A 20,317-nucleotide genomic window follows, 5' to 3' on the forward strand; every position below is an offset into this window, starting at 1 on the left:
ATCATGATGGGGCTAATGGAAACCAGTCCATGGAGGGAGCAGCAATTTACCTTTGTACTCAATGGAACTGAGAAGGAAATTTTCCTTGTACTCAATGGGACCATATTACCCTTACTTGGGGTCTTTAAATAGGGGGTCTGGGAGGGGAGGAGCTTACTCTGGAGGAGTGGCTAGCTAAGCATGTGGGTATAGTTAGCTTCTATAATGTGAGAAGGAGCGGTGATGGAAATGCTCAGGGAAGGGGCCAAAGCTACTCCCCCACCCCACCTAAAGACTGAAGTAATGATCCCGCGGCCCAGTATTGGGATGTGGTACCAGAAGCCGCGGTATCTGGAGATTTCCGAGATATGATTCAAATGCTCAGAGCTAAATGTAAGAGCTAGAATGAGTATAGAATAGGTGGTATAGATACCTTCTCCCCGGGCGTGACAGAGAGCCTCCATACGCAGTGCACATATGCAGAGTATCCGTTGGGGAAACCCGGAGAAGAGAAATTCCCTTGACTGTCCTGGAGTGTCTCACCACAAGCTGCCGATATAAGACAAGATAAGGAGAGGGGAACACGATAAAAGCATAGAAGTAAGCAATTCCACTCCCAGGGTACATTTAGAGAATGCAGCATCGACTCATTCCAGATCTAAACCACCGCCGATAACCTCAAGGATAAACTTCAGATATTAGCGCAGGTTGTTGCCACAGCTGAAGCTCATTACAGGCTGAGAAATGTTAGAACAAGAGGGCATAGTCTAAAACTGGAGGGTTAGAGGCTTAGATGTAATGTAAGGAAGATTTCTTTTGGTGATAGTAGATAAATGGAACAGTTTCACAGCAGAAGTGGTAAAAGCTAATAATAATAAAGGCAATTAAAACATGCATGGGATAGGCATAAAGTTATCCGGAATGCATGACGAGGCCAAGGACTGATTAAGGCCGGGGTCTTAATGCTGTCAAATGCTTTGTTTCTGTGTATTAAATTAATCATTTTATTCTGCAACTAATAATATGTATCAACTTATATAATTAGGCATTTGCATTTAAATGTCAAATATTAAGATGAAAACAAACTATATAATTGGATAAGAAGCTATCCCTATAGAAGTGTTTAATGCTTTTAGATGTGGATTCCAGACTCTTTTTTTTTTAAGTCTTAAATATAATAGCCGCTGACGCCACTGAATCGCTCAGTAGAAGTCACTTTCTGTTTATTAAAATGAACATTTAAAAAAAAAAATAATATTCTAGAATCCATGATTGCTACTTTTTGATAAGTTTGGTTGTCGGAGCACAAATCGTGCATTTTCAGTCATCGGTAACACCAGTTAAGGTTTCGCCGGGTCACAGAATCGAGCCCACTGGCCACGTTCTGAAGTCATTGAGCGGCTCCATATGCCAAATCAATGTTGATCTCTCAAGGAGGATCGTAAAAGCCTTTTTATCATGTTTTTTTTTATGGTCCCGCTGTAAATACTGTTTAGACTCTTTTAGCACCGAGGCGAAGCTAAACCTGTCCAAAATATACAAGGCTATGAGCAACCAGACAGGACAAGTCTTCTGTGTATGGAGGGACGGCGCAGGCTGGGTGGGCCCAGTGGCTTATAAAATTACCAGTGACCTTTAAATTATACATTCCCTGCGGTATCTCTCTATCCTTCCTTTTTATGTCGTCTTTTCTCCCTCGCCACCCTCTGTCCTGCAATTGCATGTTCCTTTTCCCCTCTTCTCCTTCCCTTCTTGATGATGTCATCGTCATGTGACCTCCAGATGTGACACAGATGTTCTGAGGTTATATGTGGACAACACGCCGGTGCTACTTAAGGCCAAAAAAACACATTCAAAGTCTCTTGGCCCTGAAGGGTTAGGGGCCGAGAATCTGCCTGGCAGTGACAGGGTTAAGGAAGCAGAATTCTTTGTGTCAGTTCCATGTTCAAACTCTTTGTTAAAAAAAACAAACGTTGACTAGCAGGGGAGTTAATGAAACACGGGGTTTACACGGCTTAGATCGGGAAGGGGATAATGGCACACAGCTGATCACGATGGTAAACAAACGTCCCGGTCGTCACGGAAACGGAGGAGACTTTCATTTAGCACACACACAAAAAAAAGAAAAGAACGGGAAAAAAAAGAATGAAAGGGTTGTTTGGGGAGTGACTGACCAGTAGTGATGGAAGAAAAGAACTAAAGAAACCAGGAGGAATGCTATGGATGGTGGGAAATGCAACAAAGCGGAGTGAGAAAGGGCAGCTCCGAACAAAGAGAGGCTAAACACACACATAGTCCAATCATGCGCTCCTGGCCTGGAAGTTTTCCCATGCTTTTAATTAGGATTTCAACCCACTGAGGCAGGGGGTGACAGAATCTAAAATTTAGGAGCCTGGTAGACACATTTTTGAGCCAACCTTCCATTGTTAGGAGCCAGAAAAGAGGACCCGCTACGGGCTCCTATATAAAACCCCTCAGAGGGTCCACGGCGGTAATATGTTCCTCAGGGATGGCAATTTTTCCCTCCAAAAAATGTCAGTCACGGCCCTGGCACTTATAGATATATTTTTACCTTGTTGATGGTAAAATACCGGCTAGGCAGTAACCCTACTTCATAAACCCGTTTCTGAAGCCAGGATTTGCCAGGCACCACATACATCGCTCTAAAGTTCATATCATGGGAGTTATTTTAAAAAAGTAATTTTGGCTGAAAGTTCCAAAAGTTGTAGCAGCCAATAGATTGGTCCAATCAGAACAGACATTGCTATTGCTATGCTGATAAGACTCTTTACTTTTTATGCATAGCACCCTGTGTGTCCTATAACAGAATAATCCCTTATATCCTTCTCTTTAATTAATATTGGGCCACCAATATTAATGAATTCATTTAATGAGGTGTGCATGTTCTGGACAGTTGATCTTTTGATCTATGACCGATCTGTTGATCTGTTGATCTGTTGACAAAACACGGTTGTAGATCATCATATTAGTAACAGCCAACTGGAAAATGTCAATATTTGTATGGTGCCATTTGCCACATTGTGGATAATATTATTGTTATTTCAAAATAGAATTAACGTACATAAAGACCAACTCTAGCACAAACATTCCATTGGTTACTATGGTGATTGTTCCACATTCACAACTTTCTTCCAGAAATGTGCTTTATAAATATGTACAAATGCGTTAGTTCTTGTTGAAACCAGTACTGCCAGGGACCTGTTTCTGCTCGACACAGCCCTAGGCATGACCTACGGCAACGCCTCAGCAACTCCATCCCTGGCCACCGTCCCTACTGCTGAGCACCGGGATATGGCATCGTATCCCACTGGTTTGTCTTTTAAGGGTGGGTGGCGCTGGGTACAGTGTGCTATGGTGGCTGTGCCAGCTAGACCCTGTCCTTCTATACTATAAATGGGATGGTTGGGGAGATCACTGGTCTGCGTTATAACTGGCCCAGTCAGCTACAGCACACTGGGGATCCTGATCACCCAATTGATCTGTCTGATCAGTGCGATCTGTACCATAAGGGCTATTTTATGACAATAACTACAACTTTAGTTCCATGGCCCAGAGGACTAATACCAACAAGCGCAATACATATTTGCATGCCTCTTATACCTGGGCATTTGTACAATTTTCGGGCTTGAGCAATGTCACCAGCGCTGAGCCGTGTCCTCTGCCCTATTGGAGGTCTAACTCCATTCACATCATATTTCGGAAGAATGGTGTCCAGAAAAATCCCCCTATGACAAACCAAAGGTGGAACAGAATAAGTAACAACACGAGGAAATTGTATGAGACAAAACTCAAACATTTATCTTTCCACGGCACAACATTCCCCAACAAACAAATACTACTTATAAATAAACAGTACTTGTGTCATAAACAGACCAATATGACAGAAACTACCCCAGAACACAGCTGTTTTGCTCATACACAACACACAAGGACCAGACAAAAACCTGACCTGGAGAAAGTGTTCCGTGCATAGTGCATAATACTGTCAAAATCGTAAGTTTCTCCAAGGGACTCCACCTCCTCTGGCTCCATCTTCAGGAAGTTATACTCCTGTCCTGAGGGAACAGCAGTCAATCAGGGAATAATATCATAAAGACCCGCCCCCGAGGAGCTCGAGAATGATGATATAAACACAAATTATTTTAATAAATAAATTCAGGCATTCAAATTCTTTGGAAAAAGCATAACTAGGTACTCTGGTTATCAATTTAAGGTATGTTCCAGGTAAGGGCCTGTTTTGGGAAAAGTTGTTTCTTCAATAGCTTATACAATAGAGTTATGGCTGACACTGCCATGGAGTAGTCACTCTCATTAATCAGGTATCCTTTTCAGCACATGTTCCTTGCTATTATGTGCTCTCTACATGTTTTCCTACAAAGCAGTTAATTCGAAAAATATTTTGCTAGTAGAAATTCCTATTTGACCAAGATCCTTAAGAAAATCTACCCAATTGTAGCTATCTGGCCAACCCATCTTATATCCTCACACCCAGTAACATATAGAAATCTTCTGGATATAAAGTTTCCTTTATCAATCACTAACCACCTGAGATACTCTTCAAAGATCTTCTCTAAATTCCTTGTGAGAATGTTTTCCTCCTGAGACTCAATACATTTTTCCTCTGTTCTTCTTAAACGCTCAACTGCCTAGATATACTCTCATAACTTATGGGAATGTTCACCTTAAGCTTACAAACCAGCTAGGTTTTGATATAATTACCCTCCATCTCCCCAAGTACCTGGTTGGATATTCTCTCTGATGATAGATACATGGTCGTCCCTGTCTGGTCTTGTGTGTTCATGCCAGAATCCGATGACATGGCCTAACTCGTGAACCACAATCCCAAACTTGTCACAGTTCTTTCCAATGGAGATGGCTTGAGGGCCACCCCCACGCCGTCCCACGTATGAGCAGCATCTGCATTGGGGTAATACTCTACATCAGCTCTGAATCAGCAGAGGCGCTGCAGTAGTAGTCAAGCTGTAGGTGCAAGAAGTTAGTGCTGGAATAGCAGTGATTTGCAGTGTTAGACCCGTGTGGCATTAAATGCATAGTTTATGATATAGTGAAACGTTACCCGCACGGTCTGTAAGTGAACACTATGTAACTGTCCTCATCGGTCCTTTCCAAGAAGGTGACGCAAGTATTCTTCTCCCAGTGTCGCATAGCCTGACGAAATATTGCTCTCTGACTGCCTGTGGCATGTGGGTTAAGGAATTAGTGGGAGGTCGGATGATTGTTTAGGTTAGAAGGGTGGGAGAAGAAGGTGCAAAGAAAGTTTATAGTAAGATCAACAGAAGGATATTAAGGAATCAAGATGTAGGTGAGAGTCAAACGTGAGAGGACATAGGATGAAATTTTATCCACAAAAGGCAAGTGGCAAAAGAGTAAAAATATTTTCATTAATTTAATGTCATAGTGAAAAGCATTGGAGAACAAACCAGGACACACAAATGTCAAGAAAGAGGGTGATTCAGACACGTGGAGAAAAATAAAGGGAGGTCAAATGTTTTTATATATGAAATGTATACAACCCACTTGTCTTCAACGTACTCACCGCTGAAATTTCCACTGATGACGTAAGGAATAACTCCATCTGGCCAAACTCGTTCAAGCCGAGAAGTTGCTGCACGCTTACCACGGATGACAATTCTGCCTGTTCGTCCTTGGCTCTCCGTCTGTAGTAAGGAGCCATTTGGTGCAGAACCTGAGATAAAAAAACGGGAAATAATACCATAAATGTGTGGTGCACAGACCCACATGTGACATATAAACACTGTGACCCCAAAACAAGTGCCTTTTATAGGTGAATGAGTGATTTTTCACAGCTGGGCCTGCTCCACACATGTGCATCAACATACTTTCTCCTGAAACAGGAACGTTCAGGACTGAACCCTGCCAGGATCCATCTGTTCCAATATCCTGCTTCTTTAACCCATTTAATTCTGGGGATACCGTGATACAGGAATGGCTTAGAGAGAGCTAGGGGACAGGAGCCATTCTTGAGCGTTGGTACTGGGAAAGGTAATTCCAGAAAAGGAAGAGATGGCGATGACAGAGAAACCATCATAATTTGGTGCATGAGTGACCAAGTGAAACGTGTATCATAGACAAAAATGTAATTGTTTAAACCTGCATGATCAAGTGGGTAATATTTTCAAATGGAGGATCACAGATCTCCATTGATTTTGCAGCTCACTGGATCAGTCAAGGGAGATCAGAAGGTCTCCCTCAACTGGCCCATGATCCCTACTGTCCACAAAAGCGGGACAATGTGGCAGCTACCTGGAACAATGCTCGAAAAATGGGACAACAGGGCAAGTGTTTAACCCTTCGGTGAAGACACAGCGAAAATAAAGACAATGATGCTCCATGTGTTTTGCTGATGAGGCAACTACCGGAGATGCGCTTGTGTGTTTTCTGTCGCTGTCAGTCTGCCATAACCTTTCTTATCAGGACAGGATTAGAACACTAAGCTCAGGAAGAACTCCTGGAAAAAACACTCGGAGCTGCAACGTGTTTCCTGCTGCTGTATCACACAAATGGACCCCACCACACAGCAACAAAAACATTTCAAAGCATGTATTACAGACGAAGCGCCAAGCAAAAGTTTTCAGTTACTAGAGACCTCCACAGACTGGACTTATGCCCAATATAACATAAAAGGGAGGAATGTGATCCGTTGAGTACTACTTTCAAGAAAAAAAATGGTTGAATGACCATAGCAACTAGTGGAATGTTCCCACTGATCCCTCCATTCCATTGGTTACTATGGTGATAAGACCCCTGACAATATTTTCTGTATTTTTTTTATATAGAGAGTGTATATCTTTGTACCTTTAAATGGTCTCACCAACTCCATACCTGGGAATCACGCCATCAGACAAATATGGTAACCAAACAACTCAACTACCCTACAGAAAGCCTTACTGGTCAGTTTCTATGGTCATACGAAAACAAGATTACCGGTATTTAGACAGGGAATTCATTTATTCTCTTTACCAGTAGACGTACGCTTCTATCTCTATGTCCCTGTTACACACCCTTTATCTCCAACATGCCCCTTTTTACAAATTGAATCAATATGATACATTGTGTTATAAGATCGGTCCAATGGTCCTTAATGTATCACCTTCACTGCTGTCTAAGACAAATTACTTTAGATGTTAAGTGTATATGTCACTATCTCCTCGTGATTGTCTCTCGTCTGAACTCTTACTTCTACCACAGTTCATTTTCTTGGTCCTAGAACGCAGCCAGCTGGTGACCTTCTCTTATCGTCCTCCTCTCTGACCACTTACTCCTTTGACCTTATTTCCTCTGATTTCCGTGAAATAATTGCCCTAGTCCTGGACTGTACTCCGAATTATATCTTTAGCTCTTCTTTATCTCCTGGCACCTTCCCAGTTTCTCCCAAGCATGCAAGCTGTCACGCCAATGCTCCACGCTTCACCCCTTTCTCTACTGAGCTGCGGACTTGACTTGTGTTTACCTTTGGCCTCTAAATTTGACGATGCAGCTTCTTCTCCACATTCTTCACTATCTCGTTCCCAACAACCCTCCAGAAGCTCTCCAATCCCGTCTTTAATCTCCCAAATTGCCAAAACTAAATAAATTGTATATGCTATAGTTGTGTTTTCTAATCTATATCCTCATTTGTACTCGTATTTTATAATGGAGCTGAAAACTAGTTTATAAGATATTTATTTCAGTACTGCCGGAATTATATATATATTTTTTAATATATGTCCAAAGTTAAAGTGGCCACCTGACCATCCAACTTTCCTGGGTTATGCTTTCCCTAAAAAATCTCCACTAAACTTCCTTACATTGCATAGAAACCTCAAATCCTCCAGTTTTAGACTATGACCTCTTGTTCTAACATTTCTCCTACGAAACCAACTTCCCACTTGTACATTGTTCTTATGTTCTTTTGGATATGATGCTGTGAGTAGTTCTATCGTGTGTATATGAGTGAAAGAGGCAATGTAAGCGTGCGTGTGCGTCTTACATTGTATAAGTGTGTGTATATGTTATAACCAGTGTGTGTGTGAACGTTAGATACTGGGGGGGGGGGCAAAGGGACATGGGCCACTCAGATATACCTGCCCCGTGGGTGCCAGTCCTCCCCTGCTCTAGACTCTTTAAAAACACAACAAAATATTTGTAAACAGGGGCACGTTTTAGATAAAAGGAACTCAGAGAAGCAGAAGACATTGCAAAGTCACTACCAGGAAAAGACTGGAAGGTTTTTGGAACTCAACGTCGTTGCGTTGGTTGTAGACTTTCGCGCTGTGTCTTTGCTGCAGCGTATTGTTATTATTTGCTATACGGCGGCAGTCATCGCGTCCAAGTAACTGCTGACATTAAATGTTTGCAAACACTGGAGCAGGGGGTGGGGGGCTGTGTTCAAAACAAGTCTATGTATTCATTCTTATGGCGGCTTAATTGTTACTGTTATTTTAGTAAACACAATGCACACTGTGTGTCATAAAAATACATTATGCATTCATATAAACTGGTTATAAACATGTTTTCCAGTGATTCCCAAGACAGCCCTGAACAACTATTTGACCTGTATGTGAATATGTTAAGTGTCTAAAACAGGTCCAGACTGGCCAGAAGGCAACTGCATAGGGGGTCCTCCCTTGGCTGTAAGTTTAGAGGGTCTAATAACAACTAGGCTGGTAGGGTTCATTCTTGAATCCTTCTTAGGGTGCCTACATCTTACATGTCGCTGGCTGCTAGATGTTAAAGGCTATCCTGCAGCATGTGGGACGTGGAATATAACTAATTCCCTTCTGTGTGTTTAGATTTGGTTGGAAACATGTGTAAGGCAAATGTGTCCTGAAAATAATGACCAATGTGATCACAATATGAAACATACTGAACTGACTTGGGAGGGTTGTGTGCATGCACAGTGTCATGAATGCATGCGCAGCAGATACAGTGGTGCTGCCTGCTAGGTGGACAACAGCTGGAGGAGAGCACTCCAATGGGAGCTCTTTCCTACCACTGATTGGGGGCTTCAAGCTGTGCATGGGGGAGCTAGAAAGGGTGACAGGTGGCCCCTGGGCTGCTCTGACTTTGGGCCACTATTCTATTTATAATTCCATATATCTGGGGTGTCTGGAGTCCAGGGACTTTAGACAATATTTACATGATTGGATCATTTTTATGCTTATTAGTGTGCAATGCAATACCTTTGTGTGAAGGTGTTTAGTACATATTGAGTGTGATGTCAGCCAAATGTGTCTTCTGTTGCTTGATTACTGGTTCTCTTGCCTGGATCTGCCCCAGGGCTTAATGTAATCAGCCCCCCCCCCCCTCCCTCCCCTGGAAAAAAAACCCAAAAATGAATGTAAGGGACCTGTTTTGTTCCTTTAAGCTGATATAATGTGCTTGGTCGGGACTTCACAAATCAGCAAGTGAATTACAAAATGTTGCATGCAAGTCTGTAAAGAATGTCAGATTCCTTGACTATTAAAAACACATTGCTGTAATATTTTCTAGCATTATAATGGTTTGGTAACACGATGGGCGGGTTGTCTTGCTTTTTAGCTATATTGCTGATGTGGAATTTGGAATAGTTTTGCAAGAAATTCACAAAAGGTTTCAGGCAGCCAAGAAAGTTATTTAACATTATTCAAAACACAAATCAATCACAAAAAAATAAATGAAAAACCATCCTGGAAAAAGCCATAATCAGTCATTTTTCCCCTATCTTTTAGGCTGTTTATGAACTACATCACCCACAATCCTAAAGTAGCAATGGAATAAAAAAGAATAAAAAGTGATTCTTCTGCAAAGTTCAAAAAATTGTCTTCTTCCCGTTGTGTTCTGTGCTATTTCATAATAATTTATTATAATTCAGAACAAAATTAAGGTGCTGTAATTAAAAAGACTTTTTCACCTAGCTAGAAGTATGATGCTTAGTAATGCTGAATGGCCAAACTTTCACAGAGTCAAAAGTTTGTTTCGCTGATATTTTTTCGGGAATGCTTAATTATCATGTGGCACAAAAGCAGACAGTAATGGCTTATTTCCATAGAAATGAAAAAAAAAACTTCAGTGTTGTTTTCATATAATTAAGCCTGAAGAGGCAAGAAAGAAATGGAAGATCTCCTAGGTCGGTGTTTATGTTGGAGAATACTGTAGCAGGACCTGGTTCTGGTAACATGTGCTTATTGTTATTATACATGTGTTGTTATATTTTCTCCATTTGTTCTGTTGTTAATATATTGTTTTAGGCATAGTATAATGTATTTTTCTGGCCCGATTGTAGTTGTGTCCCACACCCGATTAACCGTTTCCCATACTCCTGTGAGTCCCCTTGAAGTCCCACTTGCATGTAAGTTGTAAGTGACAGATCTGAGAATTATTGGTCAAGCATACTAGAGGGTTCAAATAAGGATTTGCCCAAGTGGAACAGCACCTTTAATACATAAAAAATTCCAAGCCTGGAGTTTACGCAGTATAACTCATACGAAGGAGTAGGGAAGAGAGAGGCGCTAGGAAAAGCGTGGGATAGAAACTGTTCACAACAGGATGGAGGAGTATTATTTGTATACATGGGATGGGAAGAGGCTGTATTTATATAATGTGATTAATATGAGGACTATGGGAGAGATAAATTGTGGTTTAATGCAGGAGCCAACATGTCTGATCGCACTTATAATACCATTTTTCCTTAATTTAGGACGCAGAGAGTGGATGCTCATTATGGTCGTGTACAGATTAACCTGACCTGTATATACGTTTCCTCCAAAATTAATGTTAAGAAGACACTCGAGCCATCATACGCACTTTAATGCATATAACTGAGAGGACTTTTAACGTTAAGTAAATTTAGCAAATATATTGGGGCATTATGCAGAACCCCCCCATAAGCAATGGCTCTTTTTCACACGCCCAGCTTTTTTTTGACACGTGATATACTTGGATATTCCTTCCAAGTAAGTATGTGAGCCACCCAAGGTCTTCTGTATGTAATGACCGCTTGCTTAGGCCATCAAGCTTAGTGAGGGATTCCTGTAGGACTATTTGCACCAGGCCAAAAACATGTTCAAAATAAAACCCATAAAGGAGCACAAAAACAATCCAGATAGGGGGTAAATGCTGCCTGGGGTGTTAATTTTGAAACCCTGGTGGTTGTCTGTGGAATTGCACAGAAAACCCACAAGCTTCAGACAGTGGCCAACAATTTTCCCATCAGATATCACAATTGAGAAGCTTCACCTGGAGAGATTAAATGCTTTGTGGAATGCCCGCTCCAATCCACCTTGAAATGTTTCAGATCTTCTTTGTCCAGAGCGATGTCTCCCCAGAAAGCATCTGTAGGCGAGAGTAGAACATACAGTGAGAATTTATTCCAGCAGGGGACACAATAGAGAGTCATTGTGATGGAGTAAAAAACAGAACATGATTATAGTTTATGCTTTTAAAAAACATATTTTAATCAAAAGGATTAATAATTCCCCCTCAAACAAAAAAAACAACTAAAAAAATAGGCACATATTGTGCTCTTATCTGTCCTCCTCCACCAGCTTCTCTCTATCCACCCCAATAATAACTATTAAACTAATGAAAATACACTCAGATTTACATTTTTTTTACAGTTTTTTGTGGAAATATTGATTAGAGGCTTGAGTTCACGGGCTTGCAGGAAGCTGCCATTTTGTTTTCTTTGAGGCCTCTGCTGAGGTCGCCCGCATATTAGACAGCCTCTAATATGTTGTAAAAGCTGATTTTAATTTTTTTAATAGGATAATTGTTTGGCATGCGTTGTTCTGAATGAGATCACACTTCAGCCATTGGATTGAGTCACGTAAGGTCACTCCAATATCCGCCATTCTAGCCCTTGATAAGACTAGGGGTCGGAGAAGCATGTGACTGCTGGTACGTTACCTGGGAAATCTCAAGGTTTTTACCCCATTCTTAGGGTCACAGAGTCTGTCGCCATCCAGTCGTCATACCTGGAAACTCAATGAGTTTCACCCGGAGGCTCCGGGTGAAGCGTTGCTTCTCCGGGTCACAGGCTCTGTCTCTGGGTTGTGGGAATAGCAATTAGGCATAACTAGTTGCCGCCCAATTCCCCTCCCACTGCCGTAAAGATTTAAGCTATCTGAGGTTAGCTCCACCTCTAAATGTGACTCCACCCCTTGATTAGCCACTCCCCCCTGAAGAGGTGAGCTCCGAGTATTCTGACCTGGGAAGTTCTGGGGTATGCCAATCATCGCAACTGGTACTGGTATATCAAACTTGAGATCCCTGCTTGAATACAGGTGACTTCATTCATATTATCTTTACTAAGCAATAGCTTTAATAATGACAGTTTTAATAATTATCAGAAACATTTGTTGCCACCATTAGGGGGTCTTTGGGGTGGACTATTAATAGATTAATATTTAAAGAGCTTCAGGGTCAGCTCACTTAGAGAGTCCCAAGAATGAATTCGGGCATGTTATCGGTAACATAACGGAACCCGACAAGCATTTTACATCTCATTTTAGCGACTTTATCAGCAACGAAGTAAATAATTAATGGGCAGGTGATATTTTGTTGCCAATATCTAGGTTTACTTTATTGCTGGTGTGATTTGTTCTTCTCGATATACTGAGTCCGAATATTTTCTGTTAGCCAAAAATAAGGTAAAAAGTATTTTTTGGAGACGCGGTAATAGTACATTCTTTTAGCTATTTACTAAGGCCACGGGGCTGCTCAACTCCGGTCCTCGAGGGCTGCAAACAGGCCAGGAATTCTGTGTATCCTTGCCTATAGACAAGCAGTTTAATGAATGTTTGATTGATATGCCGTGAGTTGGGGTGTCCTGTGGCCTGTTTCCAGCCTTGGAGGACTGGAGTTATGCAGCTCCGCACACAAGCCGTACCGACACGAATCACCAAATCTCAAAGGTTTTGGTGCAAGAAGCTCTTTTTTGCATTTTGATGATTGAACTTAGACTGCATGAGTGCTGGGGTCATGAGATCATAGCTGTTTTTATTTTGCTGTTAACACCAGGGCGATGTGCTCTTGACCCCTGTAAACAGTACAGTTTGTGCGTGTCAGCACAGATGTCATAGCCGCGGGCAGAAGTCATGAGAAAATCTCTTTCCCAGTAGACTTCTACGAGTTCAGCGATCTCACAGAACATAACGTGTGCTTACACATGAGAAGACGATCGTCAACTAACCAGACACTTTTTGCACCTGGATGGTGTGCTTGAGTAATCCTACTGAGAAAAGAGACCTTTCTTTCTCTCTCTCTCTCTCTTTTCTCTCACTCCTTTTTCATTTCTCTCTTTTTTTCTCATTTTTTTTCTCCTTTTCTTGCTTTCTTTCTCTCTTTTTCTTTTGGTCTCTTTTTTCTTTTCCTCTCAAGTTTCTTTCCCTTTCTATCTCCTAAAATAAAAGCATGTACTGTTGTGTTTCTCTCCTCTCTTTTCTCTCACTCCTTTTTTATTTCTCTCTTTTTCTCATTTTTCTTTCTCCTTTTCTTGCTTTCTTTCTCTCTTTTTCTTTCGGCCTCTTTTGTCTTTTCCTCTTTAGTTTCTTTCCCTTTCTATCTTCTAAAATAAAAGCATGGGTGGCAAGATGTACTGTTATGTTTCTTCGTGTTCCAGCACAGCCCTGGAGGGAGAGAAATGGACGCAGGGGCCCATGACTGGGGGGGCCTGGGCTGCCCTTCCTCTCCTCCTCCACTTTCACCTTTTGAACTGTATAAAGTTACTAATTGCCCAGCTATATGTAAATCTGCAGATTAGGGGGTCACTCGGGGTTGGTCAGCAGCCCCCTGGTGACCCCCCCCCATCATATGGGCTATAAATTTGGCTCCCTACAGGGTAGGGCATTATTCCTTACTGCCTTTTGCCTGAAAATATTCCCTCCCACCCTCCCCTTTTTTTTTAGGTTTTATGCTGGCATGGTGCTAGAGCTACTCACCTTTAGGGGTGGTTGGCTCGTGGTGCACAAGCCTTCGGGCTTAAGTGCAAGACACTCCTTGGGCTAAGGGCCCTTGCGATTCCTATTGGTGCCACGGGCTGACGGGCAAGGGACGCCGTCAGTCACAGCGGGTATATGGTTTACACGCCTATGCCAGATGGTGTTTATTCATTGACGGTTTCACTGGTTACTGTTTCAGTTTGATGGTATTTAGTTAATTGTTAAAAGGGGCGTTCGTTAAGCGCCCAACACATTGGTGTAAAGTTTACAAAGGGTTAATGGTACTTAACCCTTGACACGTTAATTGTGTTAGTGTCACGGTGCGGAGATGCAAGTTGGATTGCACCGTGGACATATTAATCCATATCTGACTTTTATTGACATTGTTAAATAAATAAAGTCAATTTGTTAAAATTACATTTGGTGTATGTCTTTATTGTGGTTATGGGAGGAGGGGAAAAAGGGGGGCTGCCAGGTAGGCCCTCCTCCAGTCATGGATTCACCAAAAAAGTTGGTAACAATTCACTCCTAATTAGTTATTTACTTCTTTATCACACCAGGAATAGCTGCAAACACCCTCAGAAAAGTGATGGTTTAGGAGACTGGCTTCAGTCTTGATGTCTTCAATACTTGATGCCGATGTCTCGAAATCCTATGAAACAGGCCACTCACACTTCACACTAATCTTGGGAGCAAAAGCTATATGATGGCTGTACAATTCACATGAATTTCATCTAACTGCTTCCAGCATAATCCTGGCTGAGGATCATGAACGTTTTAAAAATATACCAAGTAGGCCACCGATAAAGGAGGGACGGGTTCTGTGTATCCCAGAGACAATCGTGTACTAAGCACAAAATAAAAGATACAAGTGTGCAAACATGTTACTAAAAAAATCTTGCAACCCGCTGAGGCTGAGCCATGCTACAAATTTCAACACAACAGACAGCTTTCAGTTCTGCCGACTGCTGGAGATTAATGTACTTTTTTCCAGGTGAACGTTCTGCTGGAGCGGTAGCTCTTCCATAGACATTTGATAATAAATATTATCGGTGTTCGAAGTGAGGCCATGTGAAGCGAATACATTATTGAAGGTTCAAGTAAAAAGTTGTGGTCCCCTTAGATTTTTTCCGTTTGTTTTATTGAAATTTCTAGTATAATAGTAACTGATTTTGCAGCAGATGACCTCCCACCCTAGGCCAGTCAGTCTAGGCCTGAATATGCCAATGGCTGGTTGGGAGATAAGAGATCCTCCTTGAAAGCAGCCCAATATATCCGGCTGTGCAGGCCTCCATAGTAGCTGTTCCGCACAACCTAATGCTGAGCGACAGGATGTGACATCACATCCCGAAGACAAGGACGAGAAAATGGCAGCGCACATCTATGAGGTATCAATACATTTCCCCTAGGAGCTCCAGCTCCTCCATGCCGTTGGCACCCAAAAGGCGCACACAGGCTGACATGACATTTCACAAAAAGCCCACCCCTCAACATTTCAAGTGTCCAAGTCGGAACTGCAGAAGACCAGACATCTAGCAGTGTCACAGCTTGCTGGGCCGGTCAGGGGCCTCACGCTACAGCACCCGATCTGCCTCTGGAGCCATGAGCGTAGGAACTGGGGGGGACAGATCCCCCCAGTAACTCATGCGGGGGGGACCGATAATGAAGAAAAATCCCCCAGGGCCGTAGGAACCCCCCCCCCTCCCAATAGAAACGCCGCAAATGCGGCCTGTGTAAGATCGGCAGCCAGGGCAACCGATCTTATGCGGTCCGCACCTCGAGCACTGCTACAACAAGACCCCTGCTACTTACCTGTTGGAGGGTCTTCTGTACTGCACAGAGGAAGCGGAACCCAGCAGAGTTCAAGTGACATCACATCCTGCTTCCTCTGTGCAGTACCAGAGAACGCAGAGGGAGGCAGCTGCCCCCTGCTGAAGTCTGCGAGCGGCATCGAGGAGCTGCAGTGCAGGTAAGGGGGTGGGGAGGGTGTTTGAATCAGTATGCGTGATTGAGGGAATGAATCTGTGAATGAATGAGTATATGAATGAATGAGTGTGTGTGTGATAACATGGATGTGTAAGTTCTGGAACCTAGGCATGATGGGACTGTGATTGCTGTTAGCAATCACACTCCTATCATGCCAAGTCAGCCAGTACATGCTGGTACAGGGTGGCTGTAACTGATGTGCAGACCCCATTCTGCTGGCAGCATCAATACACAAGGGGGGCAGCTAGCTAGGTTTCAGCATGTACTGGCTGACTAGGCATGAAAGGAGTGTGATTGCTAACAGCAATCACAGTCCCATCATGCCTAGGTTCCAGAACTTACACATCCATGTTATCACACACACACTCATTCATTCATATACTCATTCATTCACAGATTCATTCCCTCAATGAATGGATGTGTAAGTGCTGGAACCTAGGCATGATGGGACTGTGATTGCTATTAGCAATCACACTCCTATCATGCCAAGTCAGCCAGTACATGCTGAAACCTAGCTAGCTGCCCCCCTTGTGTATTGATGCTGCCAGCAATATGGGGTCTGCACATCACTTACAGCCACCCTGTACCAGCATGTACTGGCTGCCTGGGTATGATAGGAGTGTGATTGCTGTTAGCAATCACACTCTTATCATGCCAAGTCATATTGCTAATTTTTTTTGTCCAATTGTGATGTGTTACATACTTTTATTAAAAATGTGAGTTTTTATTATTATTTTTAATGGTGGGGGGTCATTTTCGGTTTTGGCTAAGTGAACCATGAATGTTTTGGTCCAGAATTTTCATTTTGGTGCATCCCTAGAATAAATAGAACTATTTAATTTTTAATTATCCTGAGTCGTGAATTTGTAGTCACAAAACTTTCTAGGCCCAGAAATCAGTGAGAGGAAAAGTAAAGGTTTTGTGTCATTTACTTTATTTTAATCTGCATATTTTTTTAAAGGCCATATTTTCTCACAGTGACACCCCTGGGGTAGACAGTGAGAAGGGAGGTAGGAAGAGGGTAGCTAGTGAGAAGAGGGGTTCCTACGCCCATGTCTGGAGCGGCTAGAGTGATGCAGGGCAGTGGCCCACCGGGCATTTGCCTGGTGTGCCAGATGGCCAGTCTGGTCATGCGCTCTACTATAGCCATTCATATCTTATGGTTAGCTTCAGGTTTTTCCTCCCATGGCCCCATGACCACAGACAGGTTTATTCATATAAATAAAAGAAATAATAAGGCCGGAGTAGTAACCATAGAACCTGGTGGAGTATTCCTGCTGATTGGACCTCTTGGTTCTAGAACAGATTCTTACATAAGTCTCAGTAACTCCATGAAGCCCCTCTGTCTTTTTTGGACCAAAGTTCAGCAGATCAAGAGCAGAGGGAGCTCTATTCCCGTTCAGCTGATCCGCAGCGAGTCGACTGCCGATGTTGGCAGCTCACACCTCCAGCCGATCTACTGTGAAGGAGCAGATGGAAAATCTCAGTGGGGCTGAAAAAAAAGCCCCTTTTCTATTTTTTTTTCCAGAAAAAGGTTCTGGTATAAACTTTAGGCTCTTTTGAACCTGCTTCAGTGTTAGAATTAGTCGCATCGCCACCAATATGCTGCAGATAATCTCCCTTCCCAAAAAATAATACAAGTTTTAAAAAAGATGAGCTAAAACACACTGCGTGGCCTGTTTTGGTGCTTATGCAAGCTTTTTACAGAAGTGATAAAATCTGAAAGTGCTAATTATTCCAACTTTAGACTCCTTCGCTGCCTGCCGCATACTTATGGAGAAGCAGCTTTCCAGCACCCTCAATAGATATTCCTAAGGCTCGAGTATGTGCCAAGTGGCCACTACACGACAGGACTGTCCGATTGGGGACTCTCCAACCCCATATACTGATTCAGTGTCCAGAAACTAGAAAATTGGATGAATTGAAGCAGATTGCAAGTGTCAGTTTAGTAACCAAGCTCATCAATTCCCCACCTAAACCCACGTTCCCATGTCCATCAACAGGGTCTTCTACCACTGGGAGGCATGGGATGCCCAACTCTCCTGTTTTGCATGTGACAGTACCAGTTTTGCCACTCTATGCCGCTGTCTGACCGAGCTCTACCTCTGTCTCGTTGGGACACTAGAGAATGCATACTGCCCGGGGGTAGAAGTTGGAAGGTATGGAAGGAGGAAACAAATAATGAATTCATTCCTAATATTCTGTATCCCTACTTTGGATTACTGTTCTTAGAAAAAGTCCATCTGAAGAAGAGACCTCTGAGGTCCCTAAAGCTTATGTAATTTTACATATTTTTAAGATTCCATTTCCTCTTGGAGTAATACAGCTAGATCTATTTCTATCATGTAGATTCTAAAAAAGGGACCAAACTAGGGTCAAGGGTCTGACCCTGAGAATAAAGGGAACCCACAATCTTTGGTCGGGTGCTTTGCTTTCTTTAGTTTTTCATGACCTTTACATAGTAGGATTTTCAGTGATTTTTGTTCTTCCCCAAAAAATACATTAGCATTTTTTTCCGTGGAAAGAAACCTTTGGTCCTGTACAGATACTGTTACGTGGTGGTCAGGGATCTAATGGAGGTCAGCCACCGTCCTGTGTGTAAAAAGCTCCATCATAAAGAAGATCCGGGTGCTGCACATTGCTGAGTTCAGCTGCATAATCCAGCCATCAGCGAGTTTAGTTGCCATTGTCTGTTTATGACAAGTGCTGTGCCCATAATTACTGTGTATTAGGAGTCCATGTCCCTGGTGCCTACTTCTCTCTTTCCTGTATACTGGAGGCCTGTGTAACTAATGCCTGTGTATTAGGATCACGTGTCACCGATGATGCTTGTGTATTAGGATCATGTGTCCCTGATGCCTGTGTTTTAGGAGTCCAATGTCCCCGATATCTGTGTATTAGCAGCCCCTGTCCCTGATTTCTGTGTATTAGGAGCCGCTAGTCCTAGATGCCTGTGTATAAGGTGCCTATGTTCCTGATGCCTGTGTATTAAGAGCCTATAAGCCTGATGCCTGTGTATAAGGCACCTGTGTCTCTGATGCCTGTGTATTAGGAGCCCATGTGCCTAATGCCTGTGCATAAGATGCCTTTATCCATGATGCTTATTAAAAAGGAGCCTGTGTGCCTGATGGCTGTGTATTAGGAGCTCCTGTACCAGATACTTGTGTATTAGGAGCCCCTGTACCCAATGCCTGTGTATTAGGAGCCCCTGTACCCGAAGCCTGTGTATTAGGAGCCCCTGTACCCGATGCCTGTGTATTAGGAGCCCTTGTGCCTGATCCCTGTGTATTAGGAGCCCCTGTGCCTGATACCTGTGTATTAGGAGCCCCTGTACGTGATGCCTGTGTATTAGGAGCCCCTGTGCCTGATGCCTGTGTATTAGGAGCCCCTGTGCCTGATGCCTGTGTATAAGAAGCGGCACTGTCTAGAGCCTGTTAACACAATGTGTGTGTCTGTGTCGGAGAACAGACTTTGCTATGTGAGCGGCAGACAGAGTGCGCTGTGTAAACCAACCTCCCCTTCAACACACACAGGCTGGACACAAGCACATACACTATATACACTGAGTACACTCATCGTACACAAACACACAGACCACACGCGTGTGCTAAACAGCCTCACACAGACATGTGCTGTGCACGCCAGTCTAAAACTGAAACCCACACAATCTCTTTATCATCCACTCGCACATTCTGCTTGATACAGGTAATCTGGGTCCTCTGCGGACTATAACTCCCATCAGCCGACATGATTGCTGTAGACTACCTAATAATGAGCTAGTTATGTCTAATATAGGGCTAGGATGAGGGTAACGTGAGTTGTAGTTCAACAATGCCTGGACTGCCTTAGGTAGCCAAGCCCAGCGTAATGCAGCATACCATGCATACCATGCGCGCACCGAAGCCCCCCCCAGTCCTCATATAAATGACACGTGTGTTTATTGTGTTCAAGTACACGGGACCAACATGAGTCACTGCATTATGTATGAATGAGTATGTCAGAGTGCGTGTGTCTGCGTGTCTCCCTTTGTGTTTATGTGGCAGAGAATCTTTCTGCATGTGTGGGGAGGGGTGAGGAAAACTGTCTATGTGTCAGTGAGTGTGAGAGAGAGTGCGTGATTGAGAGTGTTCGGACTATACACCCGCAACAAAGTGTTGGTGAAGCAAAGGGCGTAAGTGTGCAGCAGATCATAGGATCTGAGAAAGCAGGTAAAAGGATCAGCGGCAGCAGCATGCCCACTCCTGTGCATGGCGCAGTAGCTAAGTTCATGCGAACAAAGTGGAGCTAATATGGAGGTTCCAGCAGCAGAAGACCGCGTGAGAGTGACACATGAGGGCAAAGCAAATAAAAATGCACATCTTCTGCGGTGAGGTGTCTCATGGAGTCAAGAC

At 43.1% G+C, this 20,317-nt stretch overlaps 1 protein-coding gene across 1 annotated transcript in view; it reads right to left on the minus strand.

The window, feature by feature from the left end:
- LOC149277587 (bone morphogenetic protein 1-like) overlaps window positions 1-20,317 on the minus strand; it is a 31,359-nt gene that overhangs the window by 8,484 nt on the left and 2,558 nt on the right. Inside the window, exons 2-9 of the mRNA XM_089502695.1 lie at window positions 11,239-11,334; window positions 7,295-7,300; window positions 5,558-5,707; window positions 5,078-5,195; window positions 4,739-4,917; window positions 3,950-4,055; window positions 3,601-3,725; window positions 413-528 (exon numbers count right to left, since the gene is read on the minus strand). Of these exons, the coding sequence (XP_089358821.1) occupies window positions 413-528; window positions 3,601-3,725; window positions 3,950-4,055; window positions 4,739-4,917; window positions 5,078-5,195; window positions 5,558-5,707; window positions 7,295-7,300; window positions 11,239-11,334 (896 nt within the window). The remainder of the gene's footprint in view (window positions 1-412; window positions 529-3,600; window positions 3,726-3,949; window positions 4,056-4,738; window positions 4,918-5,077; window positions 5,196-5,557; window positions 5,708-7,294; window positions 7,301-11,238; window positions 11,335-20,317) is intronic.

The sequence above is a fragment of the Sceloporus occidentalis genome, unplaced genomic scaffold (genome assembly GCF_023333645.1).
Source record: "Sceloporus occidentalis isolate IW3139 unplaced genomic scaffold, rSceOcc1.0.p SCAF_209, whole genome shotgun sequence".
Taxonomy (NCBI): Eukaryota; Metazoa; Chordata; class Lepidosauria; order Squamata; family Phrynosomatidae; genus Sceloporus; species Sceloporus occidentalis.